At 44.3% G+C, this 17,123-nt stretch overlaps 1 protein-coding gene across 6 annotated transcripts in view; it reads left to right on the forward strand.

The window, feature by feature from the left end:
• The first annotated feature begins 1,560 nt into the window (after positions 1 to 1,560).
• Positions 1,561 to 17,123, forward strand: part of STUM (stum, mechanosensory transduction mediator homolog) — a 48,664-nt gene continuing 33,101 nt past the window's right edge. For all 6 annotated transcript variants that reach the window (XM_039569411.1, XM_039569409.1, XM_039569410.1 and 3 more), the window contains exon 1: positions 1,561 to 1,803. In XM_039569411.1, coding sequence (XP_039425345.1) covers positions 1,614 to 1,803 — 190 coding nt within the window. In that variant the 5' untranslated portion in view covers positions 1,561 to 1,613. The remainder of the gene's footprint in view (positions 1,804 to 17,123) is intronic.

Here is a 17,123-nt window from a genome sequence, read left to right on the forward strand (position 1 = left end):
CACAATGGCCTTTTGCTTGCTTTTACTGTTGGTGATGCGGGCTCACCTACACACCATTTCCAGAACCTATAGAGAATTATGTCACTGCAAGTTATTGATTGTGTTCCAACTTGGATTCTGCTTTGTACAGGCTCTAATTAATCCATACTCATGCCATAAGGATGGCTCATGTGACTGTGGTTTGATCAACCAGCAGAGAAAGACAGAGTCCCTATCAGTTACATCAGAACCTTCCAAGAGGAAGGTGCATCTCTCCAATGGCTTTGTGTTTAGGCAATATGGGGTCTAGGCTGTCACGAACTATTTTGATAGAAATAAATGTCACCATTAAAAAAACCCAAGAAAAGCCAGATTGGTTAATATGTTTCAGAACCGTGTCTAAACTTTGTGCTTAAACAAAAAAAAAAAAGTCCTATGTGCTTAATTTTAAAAAGTCACAAGATTTTTTTGTATGAAATGCACTCAGAAGACAAGCCAAAAGATAAGCAAAGAAAATAAAGAGATAAGAAGATAGCAAAGAAGAAGATAAGCAAAGAAAACCTGTTGTTAAAAAGGAGAGATTTTACATGGGTTGTCATGTTTTTGTGGTTTCAAGCCCAGTAAGTAGAAAAATAAAATACTGTAACCTAGGAAGAAGATTCTGCATGTGTCTCATTTAGCTTACCCAGCTTTTTCGCTGTGCTAATTTGTACTCTAATCAATTAAACTGTTGAATAACGCATTGTCAGGTGGTATTCAAGTGGCATAAATAAAGTAGTTCAAGGTTTCTCTTAAAATCTAAATTCCTAGCAGGAATTCCTCGGCAAAAACACAGCTTCCAAATGCACAATAAGACACAGACTACCGTCTCTCTCATGCAAGGATACGTGTCACACTTACATTTTATATCAGGATTAATGCCTTTAATATTTTCCCCGTTTTCTCTGCTGAATCCCGTCTGCAGTGACAATTATTGTCTTTCTTTTTCTTTTTTTTTTACCTAGACACGCTCAAGTTTTGCTCCCATTTCACCCACTGAATTCTATGCTGAACAATAATCACCAGCCCTACAAAGGCACGTTTCGTCTCTTGGCACCGAGGAATGAATACACATTTCCACACTGTCCTAAGCTGCGTTTAGCTCTCCAGGGACATTTTTTTTCTTTGCCTTCCAATTCTTGTGGCTCTCCTCCCTTTTCCTCCTTACCGCAGGGATTTTCAAACAATTAAACGCGTGTGGGTTTAATTTACACCTTTTCTTACACCTTCTACTTTTAAGGGCGCACGGGGCGCGATCTTCCACCGCTTCTGCGCTCCCTCATATGGAGTTGTCTTTCCCCATTCCAGCGGGGGAACGGGACAGCGCCTTGCCCTGTTTCTCGCCGCCCAGGCGGGACGAGGCGAGGGGCGTACGGCTGCGGGCGCCGGCGGCTCGGGAAGCGCTCCGGGAAGCGGCGCGGCTGCCGAGGGGCTCGGGAATCTGCCGGGATGCAGGCGGGATCCAGCCCCGCGAGGGGCGGGCGGAGGGCGGGGAGGGGTCGGCGCGGGGGGCGCGCAGGCGGGGCCGCGCCTGGCGGCGGGAGCGCGCTCGGCGCCGGGAGCTGCGGTCCCGCCGGGGCACGGCCGCGCCGGCCATGGAGCCCTCGCCCAAAGACGGCGAGAGCGCGGCGGCCGCGGAGCCCAGCCGGGGCGGCACGGCCCCTTCCAGCGGGGTGGTGGTGCAGGTCCGGGAGAAGAAGGGCCCTCTGCGCGCCGCCATCCCCTACATGCCGTTCCCCGTGGCTGTCATCTGCCTCTTCCTCAACACCTTCGTGCCGGGGCTGGGTAAGGATGCTGCGGGAGGGAGGGAGGGAGGGAGGGAGGGAGAGAGAAGGCAGCCGGGGCGCGGGGTCCCCCTCCCCACCTGCGGCTGCTTCGCCCCGGCGGGGCCGCCCGGGCTGCCGGACCCCGCCGCGGCGGCAACTTTCCCCGACGGCACCGCGGGGAGGGATGGAGGAAAGGAGGGGGGCAGGAGCCCCTCCGCAAAGTTTCGCGTCGGGGGCCGGGGCAGCGCCCTGCGGGGTCCCCGGGGAGCCGCGGGGCAGCGCCCGCACCCCACCGAGTGGAGCGGGCGAGAGTCGCGTTTCCCTCGCACGGCAGCGGGGACCGGGGCTGGGGCACCGGCCCGAGCCCGCCCCGCCACTGCGGGGCAGCGCCGGTGCCCGGCGCCGAGGGCAGAGCATCCTCCGCGCCTTCCGACCCCTCCGTTCTCGCCGCGCGGAGATCGTGCGGATTAGAAGCGATTCAGCTGTTCGCGGTCTCGCGAACTGTCATTTTAGTCAGAGGACCAAAGCTCACGGTGACCGCACCACTCGCTAGCTAAGGCGAGCTTTCAGAGCCCACCGTCCTGGGTTTTCTATGGAGACCCCTGGAAAACGTTAGAACCGTTGTCCAGAGAAACTGGGGATCCGCAGTTTCTCAATACAAAGTCTCTACTGAGCTCAGGTAACACATCCTTAAGATGGGCTGCATCCTTTCTATATTTCCTTTTCCTCCTCTTTAATTAGGAATTGCTTACTGTAACAGGAGCCTACAGTTTGAAGACTACAAAAGCCCTGGAACACAAGGCTAAATACCAGTATTCTAGCTGAAAGCAAAGTAACCACCTTAATAAAAAAACCAAACAAAATCCGTAACTCATTATCCCGTACCTCAAGTCTCTCATAGTCCACTTCTGGCTGCTCTTTCTGCTACTGTAACCACTGTAGAAGCCTTCCTTGTGATACAGGAGTATCCTCCACCTAGCCCTACTTTTAAAGAGCTACTGCCTGCCTTTAATTGCTTCATGTGTTTCAGGTGGCTTAATTCTTTAACAAATTGTAAATTCTTAAAGTTCTGATTAAAGTACTACCTAAGTGTGGGTGGGATAGTGTGTGCAACATGTACAAGCCATTGCTATTCCAGCATGCTCACTCTGAACCTGTGGATGTATTCCTGAGGAAAACTTGCACCTTTTGGAATACCTCTGGGTTTTCCTGTGGAAGGACTGGTATGTGTGCTTCCAGATGCAATGCATTGTGCTCAGATGTGTTGTTCGCACATCCCTTGTGTGCAGCCACCTGAAGAACTTGGAGTGATGAATCAAAGGCAGACTCTGGAGTTGAGTGCTGTCATGGAGTTTTAGGTTTCCTGAGGCTTAGTTTCCCACTTCAGAGAGAGAAGTTCAAAACCAGAGTTTTCAAAGTGAGTGTTGTTTTCTGTTGGTATAGAAGACACCACATCTTCACCGTAGATGTACAGGAAAAAAGCCTGACTTACCACGCCCTTTTCCTCATCCGAATGATCTGACGCTTCACACTGTGCTGCTTTTCACAGCACGCTAGAAAACCCTCAGTGTTCTCCCTTCATCCTGCTAGGGTAGACCCCCATAAGTCATCCTCATGTGGGAATTGGCTTGAAATGTGGTTCTCTGCCCAGAGTTCTTCTCTGGCTGCTGCTGCTGTGGGTCTGCCAGAGGTAGTCAGTGTTGTGCCTTCCCTCACACGGAAGGTGCCTAAAGAAGGACAGCAGATAGCGCTTCCTTCCTCAAGGTGAGTGTTCAGGGCTCTCAGCCCATGCTGGTTGAAAGCTTGGGAGTTGAATCTGGACTATGCAGCCGTGTTGGTTGTGTAACCACTGACAGGTTGGACCAGCACAAAATGGTTTTAATTCTATTTTGGGGGCTTTTTTTTACAGGCGGAGATTTTTTTAAAACTTGTTTTCCCTTGGATGCGCTGATTTCAGCAGTACGATCTGGCTGGCTGTACCACTGTTCCTCCTGGTACCCTGCTGCAAAAGTAGCAAAACAAACAAACTACAAATCAAAAGAAATCCTTCCCTTTGGCATCTCCACAGACTGGCAAAATGCAGTGTTGTGGAGATGCATCCCAAGCTCTGTATGCAAAGCATGGCACTTAGTTTGTACATAAATAAGCCATTCTGTTAATGAAGTTGCTAATTTCACATGCATTTTGAGCGAAAACTTACTCTGAGATGATACACCTGACTAGAATACAGCTATTTACACTCTCAGCCACATCCTGTCATATATCACAAAGCCCACACACAAGGGGAAACAGGAGGATCACGAATCTACTGGCAGGAATGTTCAAGGTAAAAAGAGATTTTGTGTCATTGTTGCACTTCAGCCATCTCAATGAGCTGAGCAACACTTGTAAAATAGATAAGATTTGCAGCACTGTGAAGTATTCACATCAAGGATGTGAGCCTGTTCCCCACGAAGTAAATGGCAAAATTCCCATCAGTTCTTGTAGTCCAGATTTATAACATGTTAAAATGATGTTTCACAGGCTTGCTGCATATTTCTGCCTGCTTAGTTGGAGAGTGTGACTGTGTTTAGGTGTTAATGGAAGTCCTCTATTTCTCAGTCCCTAAATTCATCACTCGTCTGTTTTGCATGTAGTTGTCATTCATGTGTAGACTCTGCAGTGCAATTGCAAAGAAGGGTCAAAAACCACCAGAGCAGACAAAAAATGGGAAACATTGAATAAATCAAGTTTTCCACTGCTTGGAGACTGGTGCATTTGAGGTTTTCATTAGTGCACCATGCCTCAGAGCAGTGATATCCAAATAGAAATTGCAGTCTGATGCAGGCTACCAAATCCTTGGGCAGACTCTCAGCATCTGAAAGCCTCTACTTTTTTAGTTAAATTGTCTTTGCTGTGGTATGGAAGTCACCTGTGAGGGTGAAATCTGAGAATTTTAAATATCTGCTTTATTTTTCCTTTGTGCTATTTATGTTCTGCAGTAGTACTCTATTTGGACAGGAGAAGTAACACTTTCTTTTTGTTTACAGTCAGTTTATTTTTTTCAGTTGGTTAATTTTCAGGGTTTTATGTAATAACCCAGGACTGCAGGTTTTAAGATGCATTGTAAACTGGGTTTTAACTACTCTTTCCATACATGTTACAAGAGATGTAGTTCATAGGAATTTTTTCATACCCAGGGGATATGTTAACTTCTGCCTTGCCAAAACTTTAAATTCAGACCAAATGCAGTGTAAAAAATCGTGATTAGCCCATCTACTTGTAATCTGTTTTGCAGAATAGCCTTGAAATTACACATTCCCTCCATTCCCTGTGATAGGCGCAACCACTTGGAAATGTTTTGAATCAGTTTTCCGTGGTCCAGCACAGTCTTTCTCATCTGTGTCTAACAGGGCTGTAGGACTGAGCTTTAGTGAAGGTGTCCCAAGCTCAGGTTCATAAAAGGAGGAGATAATAAGAGAGGAAGGTGAGGGAGGAGTCACCGGGTGCTGTGGCAAAAGCCATCATGCCCTCCAGCTCTGCCACAGGCATTGCAACCTCTGGTCTGGCTTTGGGTTTCTGAAGCAGGCTCTGAGGCATCAGGGCCAAATCATGCAGTGATGAGCTCTGGAGAATGGAAGATGATGCTGTCAGCAGAGGTGGAAGTGTATCCAGTTCTCCCGTTCCCGCACGATTGAGCAGTGTGCACCTCCAGCCCTGCAGATGGCAAATGGGAGAAGGGCTGGCCGTGCCCTTTAGCTGGCAGACTGTGTTCTCTTGGAGCTGCCATGTGCCAGTCAGCGTGGGAGAAGTTCTGGCTCCTTGTCATTCCCGGAGCTGATACATGGGAATCTTGCCCTCCTTCCTCTCTGCTCTTCCTTCTCTCGACATCACGTGTGTGGGAGGGGGTAAACGAAGGGGAGGGGGGAGGAACTTGAGGGAAATGTGAGAAGTGAGTGAAATTATCTGAAAGTCGGAGGTATTCTCCGAGATTAATGGCTCCTGTCAGGAAGGGGGTGGACTTTTGGATCACAGCCTGCATTACACATGTACACTATTTTTATGCAGAGAGTAATTGAAACACGTAGCATAAAATTCTGTTAGTGCAGGATAGGAGAGCAGCCACCCATGTGCCACGACATAGCCCGTGGAGGAGTTCAGGAGTGAAAGCCTCTCACGGCAGCTACAGAAAGAAGGGGTGATTCCCAGCCCACTGAACTTTCTTCTTCCGTGGTTCCACAGTGCAGCTCTCCCGTTCCCGGGTGTGTCAGCTCCGTACCATGAGTCTTCTGCCATCTGTTTATTCAGTCTTGATAGAGTTCAAGCACCGTACCTTCAGCTGTGTGAATGTGGCTTTAATATTTGGTTTATAGAAGCCAAGCATCTTCTCATTAGAAACCAAGGCTCTCCTGAGCAGAATGAGCTCTCCAAAGAGATGAACAGAAGTACAGAACACAACACTTGAGAAAATTGAAGGGATAAGATCTGCATAAAATTACAAATACTTATTTTATTTTTGTGGTTGGAATGGTAAATAGATGCCTCAAGCAAGCATCCATTGCCTTCATTATTGAAACAAAGAATTTCAAGGAAAAACCACATTTTGTTATCTATGGTAGAACAAACAGTGCAAAAAAGAAATTTGGGCTTTCAGACATCTGTGCATTAAAATCTAAAACTACTTTTGGTATTGATGATCCTTTTAAATATCTTTTTTCTTATACACATGCAATCCAATGAATCTGTGTGATTTACAAGCTCATTTGTGGAAAACAAAGGTTTTCTCCAGTGTTTGTGTGAATTTGTGTTTGTGAACTTTACTGCTGCAGTTTTTTAGCTAACATTGCCTTTCAGCCTGTGATGCTGGTAGTCTGCAGAAACAAGCTGTTTGTTCATGGGACCGTAATTAAACAAAGCAAACCTATTGCCCGTAGACTTCACTCTGTCAGGTTTTGTATTTTCCACTGAAAAGGTCATGAAGTTCTTTATGGTGATTTGTTCTTGTGCTTGTGCAAGGTGGGAAATGAGACCTGCAGTAAAATGTGTGCATCCAGGCTACTGCTCCTTTACTGGTACTGGTGGTATCAGCTGTAGATCATCCTCACAGTGAGGTAAAGTTGGGCACAAGAACAGCTGAATCTCAGGTTTCTGCACCTGCAGGTCTTTGTTCTTTTCAGCAAGTAGAAGACCATTAACTTCCTCTTTTATTTTCTTTTATTTTTATAACAGAGATTTAAGTGAGAAGTCTAGTTGTATTACATAACTTGCTTGGCTGATGGTATTGAACAGTCATTCCACAATCTTACCACCACTTGGTAGTCTGGAATATTTTTGTGCCGTGAAGTGTCTGGACCACCTAGAATGACAATCAATCTTGGAAAACTCAAAAGAGGTTCACAGATAATTAGTGATCTGAATAAATGCAAAAGTATTTCAAGTTTGTAGCTCCTTGGTCCAAATATTTAGTACTCTTTCTGTCCTTTGGTTAGTTTTTGCTCCTAGCTTCTTACAGTTGGTAGAAGTCAGCTGTTGAGCTCTGCTTGCATTTTAAATGACTTTTTGGTTCATTTCGCTGTCAAGCTGTGCACTAACCCAGCGCTGCAGCCTTTGAATTGCTGTCAGTGCCAGACCAGCTAAAATGCAAACAAGTTTCTCTGCCTCCCTCATGCCTTCTGTTTCCACCAAAATAGAAGACAAAAGAAATGGCCAGGGACGTTTTCGTTCAGTGGTTTTTGCTCACTGCTGTTGTTGGAGCAGCTCTGTGGAGATATTCATTACTTAATGAACACATAAGGAGACAGGGTTTGCTCAGCATCTTGTAATCTTGTTTGTTATTTAATGCAGTTTGGATAGATGTACTTGAAGATTAAGAGTGAAGGTGGGAGCAGGCAGCAGAAAAGAGCTGCTAAATGGCCAAGTAAACCAGCTGAATTTTAAGGTGGCTAGAAAGATGTTCCAGATGAAGGGTGTGACGTGGAGAGAAACAGAATCAAGTCCAGAAGGAGAAAAGTACATTTGCAAAGATTCAGCAAAGGAGAAAAGGAGTGAAAGGATTTGAAGGTAAAAGTAACTTGGATGAGGAGAGTGCTTTTGACAGGTGAATTTTTCCTAGTCTGGATAGCAGGAAGGAAGTGAATTTTCTCCTGCTCTGAATCAATGGGTGTTGGAGAGATTTAGAAAGCCTGATAAAGCACCATTGCCTGCAGCAGCTCGCTGCCATTTAATGTCTCCACTATGAAAAGAACTTTGAGAGTTTCTGTAGCTGTTCAGGATCATAAAGGGAGGAGCAGGAAGCTGAAACCAGGTTCCTCAGGCTCCTGTGAGCAGGACCCTGAACACAAACACACCCGCAGTTGGCAGTGGCTGGCACAAAGGTGAATTTTAGAATCTGTACCCAGTTTTGAATTTTGTGGAGAAACAAGTGATTGGATGGTAAAGGGATTCTCAAATAGTCCTAAGGTTTGTAAAAGAGACTGGAGTTTGCAATTATTTATGAAAACTTATATTCAGAGGTAACCTGGAAAAGAGAAAATGAAGAGAGCTTTCTTGTCTTGTTTTCAATAAGAAGTCAATCCGACAGATGCCATTCTTTCTCCTGTCTTCGGACTTGTCTTCATTGTAGAACTTTACAACTTCCAAGTGACACAGTTGCAGCACCATGGTGGATGCCTACAGACTTGGTTGTAGCACTGTGCAAAGACGCTGGTGGAAGGCAAAGCAGAATGGACTGTTTCGTTTGGAAGGGACCTACAACTCCCACCTTGTTGCGGTGACCCAGCCCACTGTGGGGCTGGGGCAGCATGATGCCAGTCAATCCCAGCCCATCCCCTGGATGCAGTTTCCCGAAGAGGCAGACTCAGAGGGTGGGTTGATGGGTGGCTCAGAAGCCAAAGCTGCACCCCCCGGGCGGTGCCCGGGTCCAAGCCACCTCCCCCGGTTCGGGAAAATTCCCAGTTCCTCGGTTGTTCGCTGGTTCTCTGGTATAACTCCCGCCTCTCGCTTCCCCCCAGTGGTTCCTGTTAAATTGTATCCTCCCCCTGGCTTGTAACTCATTGGTTGTTTTCCCCTTTCCCCGCGGTTTTCAAACTCTCTGTAACACTGAGGACAAGCCTCGGTGGAGCTTCCCATCGCATTCCATCCCTTCCGAGCTCGTTTGGTTGCGAAACTTCTCACAATAAACCTGTTAGGAGCCAGACCCGAACAGCCTCTCTCTTCCTTTGTCTCTGAGCTAAGGTGAGCCGATCCCATCAGCTCCTGCCATGTTCCCTGTGCAGAGAAGCCAGCTAGCCAGCCCAGCCAGCAGCCCTTTTCCTGATGCCGAAGTCGCTTCAGCGACGCACAGAAGAACACAGCTGGACTCGCTCTGACCTGGGGCACCCCGAGTTGGTGCCTCGAGCACAAGAACTGCGTTACCATCTTGTCCAGCTGCCTGCCCAATTCAGGGCTGACTAAGTGAAAGCATATTATTAAGGCCTCTGTCCAAATGGCTTTTAATCACTGACAGGCTTAGGGCCCAGCCTCACAGGAGAAATAAAAGTTTGTGTCATTGACCTTGCTTTAGAGATTGCAGGAGTGTGAAACCTGAATTTCCTTGGTTCTGCTGAAGATAAGGAGGTTGTTCGTTAAGGGAAGAAGTTAATCCCTCTTCCCCTTCCTAGGGTTTGTGAGCATTTATGTTATCTGTGGAGGCCTAAAATGAAAATACTCTAAGAACTTGAGAAAAAAAGTCACATGCCATTCTATCTAGTTATATTTCACTTGTTGATTTCTTGTGTTATAAACTTAGGTTTCATTCTGTGTAGAGTCAAGGAAAAAATAAGTGGACAGAACTCAAATATTTGATTTAAAATACTCATTTCCACAGTTTGTTGTCTCTCCATATTACCACTTAGAAGCTGCTCCCAACCCTTCTTCCTTCAGCAATGTAGGCCTTGTAATAAAGACAGTTCAGACTCAGTGTTTCCATTCCAAAGAAGTTACAAATCAAACAATTTCTCTCTAACTACTTGACAGCATCTCAAAAGGCCTAGCAATGCAACCCCAACTCACACAATATTTGGTGTTTCCTTAGAACCTTGTCCCCTGAGGCTCTTGATTAGATGAGAACTTTGCTTTCTGGAAAAGAAAAAAATATAACTCTTACGGCTGTGGAGCAGGATTTGAAGATAATGATCCTGTCTCAAAAGAAAAAAAAAAAAAAAAAGGAGGCCGTGGGAAGAAAGAATGAATTGCCTTTTTCTTTTTTTTTTTAAATTCTCAGTTTTGGAGAATCTGAGTGATGATTTTTCAGCACTGAAGGATGGCAAAATTGTACTGAGCTTTTAAATTTAAAGAAGAGGATACATTACTAACTAATTTACAACTCTGCCATATTAGACAAAACCATGGACATCCACGTCTTTCAGCATATGATCATGAAATAAAGTAAATATAAATGAGGTAGTTGATAGAAACTGATGGGCGATACACTAACTTAAATTAAAAGTCCCGGTGTAAACATACCCAGAGGATATGCCTGGAGTGGATCATGGTCAAAACTTGTCAGAGGAAATGGTGAATACAATCAATGTGGAACTCTTGGAAATATAATCATATTCTCTGCAGGAGTTCATCGTGTGCTGCATTTCCAACTTCAGAAATAATGCTGATACAAGGAATTGTGCAGGGGACTAAGGCCATCTTTGGGAACATGAATTTAAACGAGACAGGGCATTATCCAGCCTCTCAGCAGGTTGTTATCTGGGCTGAACTCTCAGTTGGCCACAAGCATTGGTGAATGCCCACACAAAACTTAAAAATGCTTTGAGACTGTGGATAATAATTTTGTTTTAGTTAAAACACAAATAAGTTTTTAAAGAATTCAAAAGGGCTAAATGGTCAAATTAATCTTGTGATTGTGTTGGGGAAAAAAATTCAATTGGACCAAACAAGAATGTTGTTTTAAAAATTGTTTGTACATTTTTACTAAGTGTTAGTGGTAATAAGCATTTGAAGAACTGAGATTTACTGTTGACTAATAGATTATAATGAGCCATTGTTACAAGTTCGCTATGTTAAAAAGTTCAGGAATTTCACAAAGTATGAATCATGACGTTTTTGTGAAAATATTTCACCTGAAATAAGCTAAATGATGACATTAGTATGATACTGTCCAGCTGAAATAGTTTTCCTGGTTTAAGTGTAAAATACGTATTTATTTGCATGCATATCTATTACATATGCCACTATGGTGAAGTGAGATCATGGCATTAAAGGAAAGCCTTCTGTAGGTAGAAAACCATTTGTTGTATCTGTTTAAGAGCATTTATAAAAGAATGGATTTTATATTTCATAAATTGGCTTTGTTAATTTGCTATTTTAAAAATACTTGCAAGACCTCTTCTGTTGCCATGACAATTTGATTTCCATAAACATGATATTTTGGATGTGACTATCCAACATTGTATTTGCTATGCTGTGTGGGGAACAGAGATGGTAACTTGGCCCCACAGAAATCACAATGCAGAGTGGTCCATAGAGTCAGACCTCTCACTGATAGTGGTCAGGACAAGCTCATTATAGTAAGAAAAAATAAGTTATATATATTTATATTCCCTGTAAATTAGACTTTTTTCATGTCTTCTTGTGAACACTGTTTTGGAGTGAGGAGACTTCAAGTTTCCACTGAAAATCGGTTCCAAGAATGTGAAGACTCAATTCTGGCTAAAAGTACAGCTGGACCTTTCTGGATCTACACACACAAAGCAGCTGTGAGGACACACAACTCTCATTGCCCTGCAACACACTCTGGAATTGCTGTCTTAGTGAGAGGGGTTCACAAAGGATTTAGGATGGTGAGAAAGGAATGGTCAAAAATTGAGACATTTGTGAGGTGTAGCCAGAGGAAAATCCCTCCCTGGCTGAGGGATCAGCCTGGTTCCCCATACTTTCCTTCTGTCTTTTTGAAATGATTGAGACAAAGCAGACTCGTTTCCAAGTTGATTTGCACCAGACTAGTTACTGAGTAATCCACTGAAAGACTTGGAACATTTTCTCCAATGTAGTTAGACAATTTGATGAGTGTGGATTCTCTGGATTGGGCCATTAAATTACCTCTCTTGATCTGTTTAATTGTGAAAGCATTGCCAAATCTTCCTGTGTGTTGTCCAAAGCTGATGATGCAGTTTTTGCTGCCTGTATTTCTGCTTGAGCTCTGCATCCAACAAACTGATCAATGCCAGGGAAGGTTTAGCAAGGTTTTGATAAAACAAGAACTAAACTTCTTAAAAAACAATATTTTAGACTCAGCATCACGGGATTTTTTTTTTCCTCCTACTGAAATTTCATTGTGGCTGCAGAGAGCTGGTGGGATGGTTTCTTGTCTCATGTAAAAGAGAGAAAAGAGCACAGGGACTACAATCATTGTCAGTTAAAAGTATAAAAACAGTCTCTTGTTTTCCTCTTTTAAAAGTCAGAATGTAATTTTATACATTGACTTGCATGTGAGTACTTATTTCACTTGGTCCCCCACACATCCCACAGAAACAATGTGGAAATGGATTCTCCTGACTCCCTGAGGTGATCTAACTTGGTTCTTGTTTTCTTGGTCAGCTGTACATGGGGAGCTGATTCTTGTGCCTGGAGAGCCAACCCCTTACATTACATCCCGTATTGCCCCAAAACATCTGTGTGTTTTTACACCCACCCTGCAGAGGTGTGGACAGCTGCACACGTGCAGAGCAGAGCTTGAACCAAGCCATGGGTGTAGAGAGCAGAATGGGGGGGACTCTGGGTTCAGGCAGTCCATGGCACCAGCCCATCCTGACCCAGATAATGCCTTTGCACAACGGTGCCAATGAGCAAATGCTCATTTCCATCAGAGCTAAGCCTCAGTATTTCCACTTTGGATGGTAAATTCAAGGCAGTGCAGTTAAAAGTAGGATCTGTCTCCTTGTGCTGTGTGCAGCTGACACTTAGAAGAAGCCTGTGGTAGAGCTGGGAATGGAGTTTAGAACAAGCATTAGTTCCTGGAAACCACTCTTGCTCAGCAATTACACAGGGAATCCTTCTCTTACTGAGGCTGTGATGATTAGAAGTTGTACTGACACAAAGAATAAAAGCTTTTTCTTCTGTGTATTAACTAAAACATGGTATTTTTGGTACAATACGTGTGTGTCTGTGTTCTGGTCTGACATCAACGCTTTCAATCCACCAGATGTTCTTTTGGTGTTCATTTACTCTCTGTGCCAAGGCAGAACTGCACAGAGAGGGTGTCCCCTTTCCAGTTGCTCTGTAGATTCCAGGTCACACTGCTTGGAACACCAACCCATCATATGAACCAGTGCAAAACAGGTACAAAAGGTTCCTGTTGCAAGCCCAACTCGCTTATTAGAGCTGAGAATCCACAACTTACAGAGCAATGTGGTGTTGAGCCTCTAGAGCTATTTTGTCTCACCCCTGCTCACCTCTTTTGTTTCTAGTAACATTGAGCTGGCCCCTTGAGTTTACTCCTTTATTATTTCTGTAAAGAAGAATTGCAGAGCTGAGCTCTTTACCGTTTAAACCAGGGAAGACTCTTCCCAAGTTGCAGTACCAAGCTGGACACTCACTGAGAATTGTATGCCTCAAATTAGCCAGCAGCCAAAGCTAAAAATCTAGTTTATGCTGCATCATAAAACTTAATCTGCTTTCTCCCTTACGAATGTGGGCTTGTTTTAAATATTTATGACGCTTCATCACACACTAGTAAATGTTCTGCGGTACATTTTGTAAAAGGAATGATACCTAAATGACATGATAACTTACTCCAGTGACTGTGATTTAAAGCTTTCCTGAGAAGTTCACTATTTACTGTTGTGAGAAGTGCCAAGTAGGTAGTCAAGCAGTGTTTTCATAGAATCATAGCATCATTTAGGCTGAAAAAGATCTTTAAGATCATTGAATCCAATCATTAACCCATCACAGCCACCCCTAAACAGCATCCCTAAGTGCCACATACACGTCATTATTATTTCAGTAGCTCTGTGAGGTGCAGACTACACTCAAGTCCTGTTATGATCCAGAAGGGGATGTTATGATATGAAGGAGGAGTTATGTCACACACTTATGACTGTCTGTAATCTGAGTGGAGAATTCAGGGGAAATATCCAGATTGTCCAGGAAGTTGGTGGCAAAAGTGGCAAGAGAATCTACACAGACTTCTTGCAAAATTCAGTGCCTCAAATAATGCAGCCACACTTTAGTTTCTATTAATCTCTTCCAGGAAAACTAATGAACTACCTCCATCCCTCTTGGACTTTGTGTTCATTGAGAGGAGAGGTGTTGTCTGTGCCATGCATTAATGAAAACGCAGTAAATAGGTAGGATGGACAGAGCAGTTTTTAGTTTGGATGTGCTGGTTGCTCCCTCACATGTTTCTATGATCTGCTTTATGCCTGTGAGAGCCCCAAACTATCTTGCACACACACGAGGGGCTTCAGCATTAACTTTGTAACTTTTAGTTAGTGTATGGCAAAAAAGAAAACCCACACCAAAACCCAAAGCCAGACAAGCACAGGTACAGCTCAGGCTTGCCATTTGCAAGAGCACTGATTTATCCTGTGCTTTGTAGTTCAGTATTAACCAATATTTGCAGTAAGTAGGCTTCGTATTCCTTCTTGTTTGCACCACAACTGTGTGAAAAATGGGGCATTACTGTGACCTCTAAGTAATCAAATTATAAAATATATTATTTCTGCAACTATGTAGGTGACCACAGCACTGTACAGACAATGGAAAAAGTCCTTTCCCAGAAGACTGTGATAGAAATGTAACCTCAAGAGTCAGATCCAAGTTAAAAGAAGTCATAATAAAAACACACAATACAGTGTAATGAAAAGAAAAACATTTCCTGGAGCTGTATGTTTAAAGGCAGAGTTTTAAAGGCACAGTTGGGACTTGTTTCTTAGCAACAGGGCTCATCTGAGCCCTGCAAACACTGTCATGTTGGAAAAAGATACCCTCCAGAAGAAAAGCAGTATGAAAAGAGCTAGAAACATCAAATTTAGATGTCTTCCTGCTGTTGCAGGAACATTTCATCAGTATTGCAAAGCCTTCAAGCAACAACAAGGTCATTTTGATAAAATGTAATGATCAGAACAAAGAACTCATCTTTACTTCTGATGCCTTGAGAGGCCTCCTAGAAACAGAAACTAGACAGGAGTAAGGGAATAAAGGTAGGTATTTATTTGAAAGGCCTTCAAAGGTACCCCCTGGGGAGCCAGAGGCTACTGCCAAGATGGACCCCAAGATGGACAACAGGTCACGAGTTCTTCACACTTTTATAAGTTTGGTTCATTTGCATAGCAGGGTTAATTCTCCAATTAATGCTTCAGTTAATGATGTAATTCCCCCCTTTAGAGGTTTTTTGGTTTATACTTTTTGGGCCTAGGATGGTCTGAGTGTCCTTGGAGAGCAGGCCCAGAGAGGCTTTGTTATGGCTGCCTAGCATGAGAGAGCAGAAATTAACAGGCTACAAGAAACTTCAGAGTTACACACTAAGCAGTACAGGATTTGAAAAATATAAAAGTTAAAACCTAAGGCATCACTTCTCTTTACCAACAGGGATGAGCTGTAAAAGCATTCTTTAAAAATAGGTGCATTGGTATTACCATAAACCACAGTTTAGGTCCTGCCATCCTCCTGTATCCATAGTAACAGGGCTGTATTCTACACCGAGGGCACAGGAGTCCTGCAGAACAAAGTCCTTGCTCTGTTGTGCCCCACACTGGCAGTACCAGAAGTTTCAGAGGAAGATCTGTAATGAACAAGAGTTAAATCCTACTGGCCTGTAGGAAGAGCTCCTCCTAAAGGAGTTGATTAGCTGGCTGATACACCAAAGCAGAAGAATTTTAATTGGTATTATTTAATCAAAATAGCTTAATGGCAAATGTTTTTATTGGGCATATTGGATGGGGTTCATGTAACCTGTGCACCTGAGCTGGTTGCCTTTATAGTGTGTGGGGAGGAATTAGGTACTACCAGCATGTGATTCATCTCTTTAAATTAGGTTAAGTGAATCACACCCTCTGGGGGCCTCCGTCTCTTTTTGGTTTTTATTTTTTTTTTTTGCCTCCGAAGGGTAAGTGGCTTAGATCAAGACACGTCCCTTGCAGATACCTGAAGTTAGGTCAGATGAAAGCTACTCATTATCTGGTTTGCAAAATAAGCAATTTGCTTCAATAGTTTCAAAATACATCAGGCATTGCCCACACATCTTTCTGGATCTCATCTCGTCCTTACAAGAACTGAAGTAGTTCTGACCTCCGTGCTGTCTCCTAATGCATACACACCTGCTGTGTCCCATGGAATCTCTGCATTTTTGAAGCTCAGACCTCCTCTCTTTCTTGTGAGTGCTCAACATAAAACCCTGTAATTTCTATAATTTCCACCATTAGAGTGCAGCTCTTTGGTAGCTCTTTTCCAAAGCTATCAGTGTGATACTGAGTTCTTGTAGCAAGGTTTGGGCAGCCGAGCACTGCAGGGAGGGAGGGAGGGGGACACATCTGTGAGAGTATCGCAGAGAGACGTGCATGGAGAGCCCATGCTGGAACTGGTACTCCTGGCAGGAACTGCAGCTTGTGGAGAGCTCATGTTAGGGCACATTTATCCCAAAGGACTGCAGCCTGTGGAAAAATCAGCACCAGAACAGGTGAAAGCATCGAGAGGAAGGAGTGGCAGAGGGGAACTCCTATGAACTGACCACAAATCAATCCCCTGTCACTCCCCGTCTGTCCTGCACTGCTCAGAGTGGGGCAGAGGAAGAGGAATCAGGATTGAGTGAAATTGAACCTGGGGGTGGAGGGAAAATTAAGGGGCAAGGGTCATGTTTTGTTTCTCACTCTCCAAACCTATTTTAATTGGCAATAAATTGATTTTCCCCAAGTCCAGTCTGTTTCACCTTTGACAATAATTGGTAAGTGATTTTGCTGTTCTTGATCTTGACCCACAAACTTTTAAAATCTTATTTTTCCTCTCTGCCCTTTGGATGGGAAGGGGAGTGAGAGAGTGGCTGGGTGGGTGCCTGGCAGCCAGCCATGGGCAGCTCACCACAGCACATCACCAGTTTCTGTCCTGCTCATCCATAGCATCCCTCCTTAGCCCAGCCTGAAAGTCCAGAGGGCTTTGCTGACTGTGGAACACCTTGAGCACCTGTTCTCTCAGCACTGCTCATGGTGATATTTAGATCCCTTCCTTGAGAGGTGTGCTGGATGTCCACAATGTTTCTTTCCTTTATGCATTATTTAAGGAGTAGAAAATATGAGAGAGGTCCTTGCATGCTCCTTATCAGTAGCATTGAGAGCTGCTGTGTTTACCAGTGGGGCTGACAGGTGGGAACTGGCT

Source organism: Corvus cornix, chromosome 3 (assembly GCF_000738735.6).
Source record: "Corvus cornix cornix isolate S_Up_H32 chromosome 3, ASM73873v5, whole genome shotgun sequence".
Taxonomy (NCBI): domain Eukaryota; kingdom Metazoa; phylum Chordata; class Aves; order Passeriformes; family Corvidae; genus Corvus; species Corvus cornix.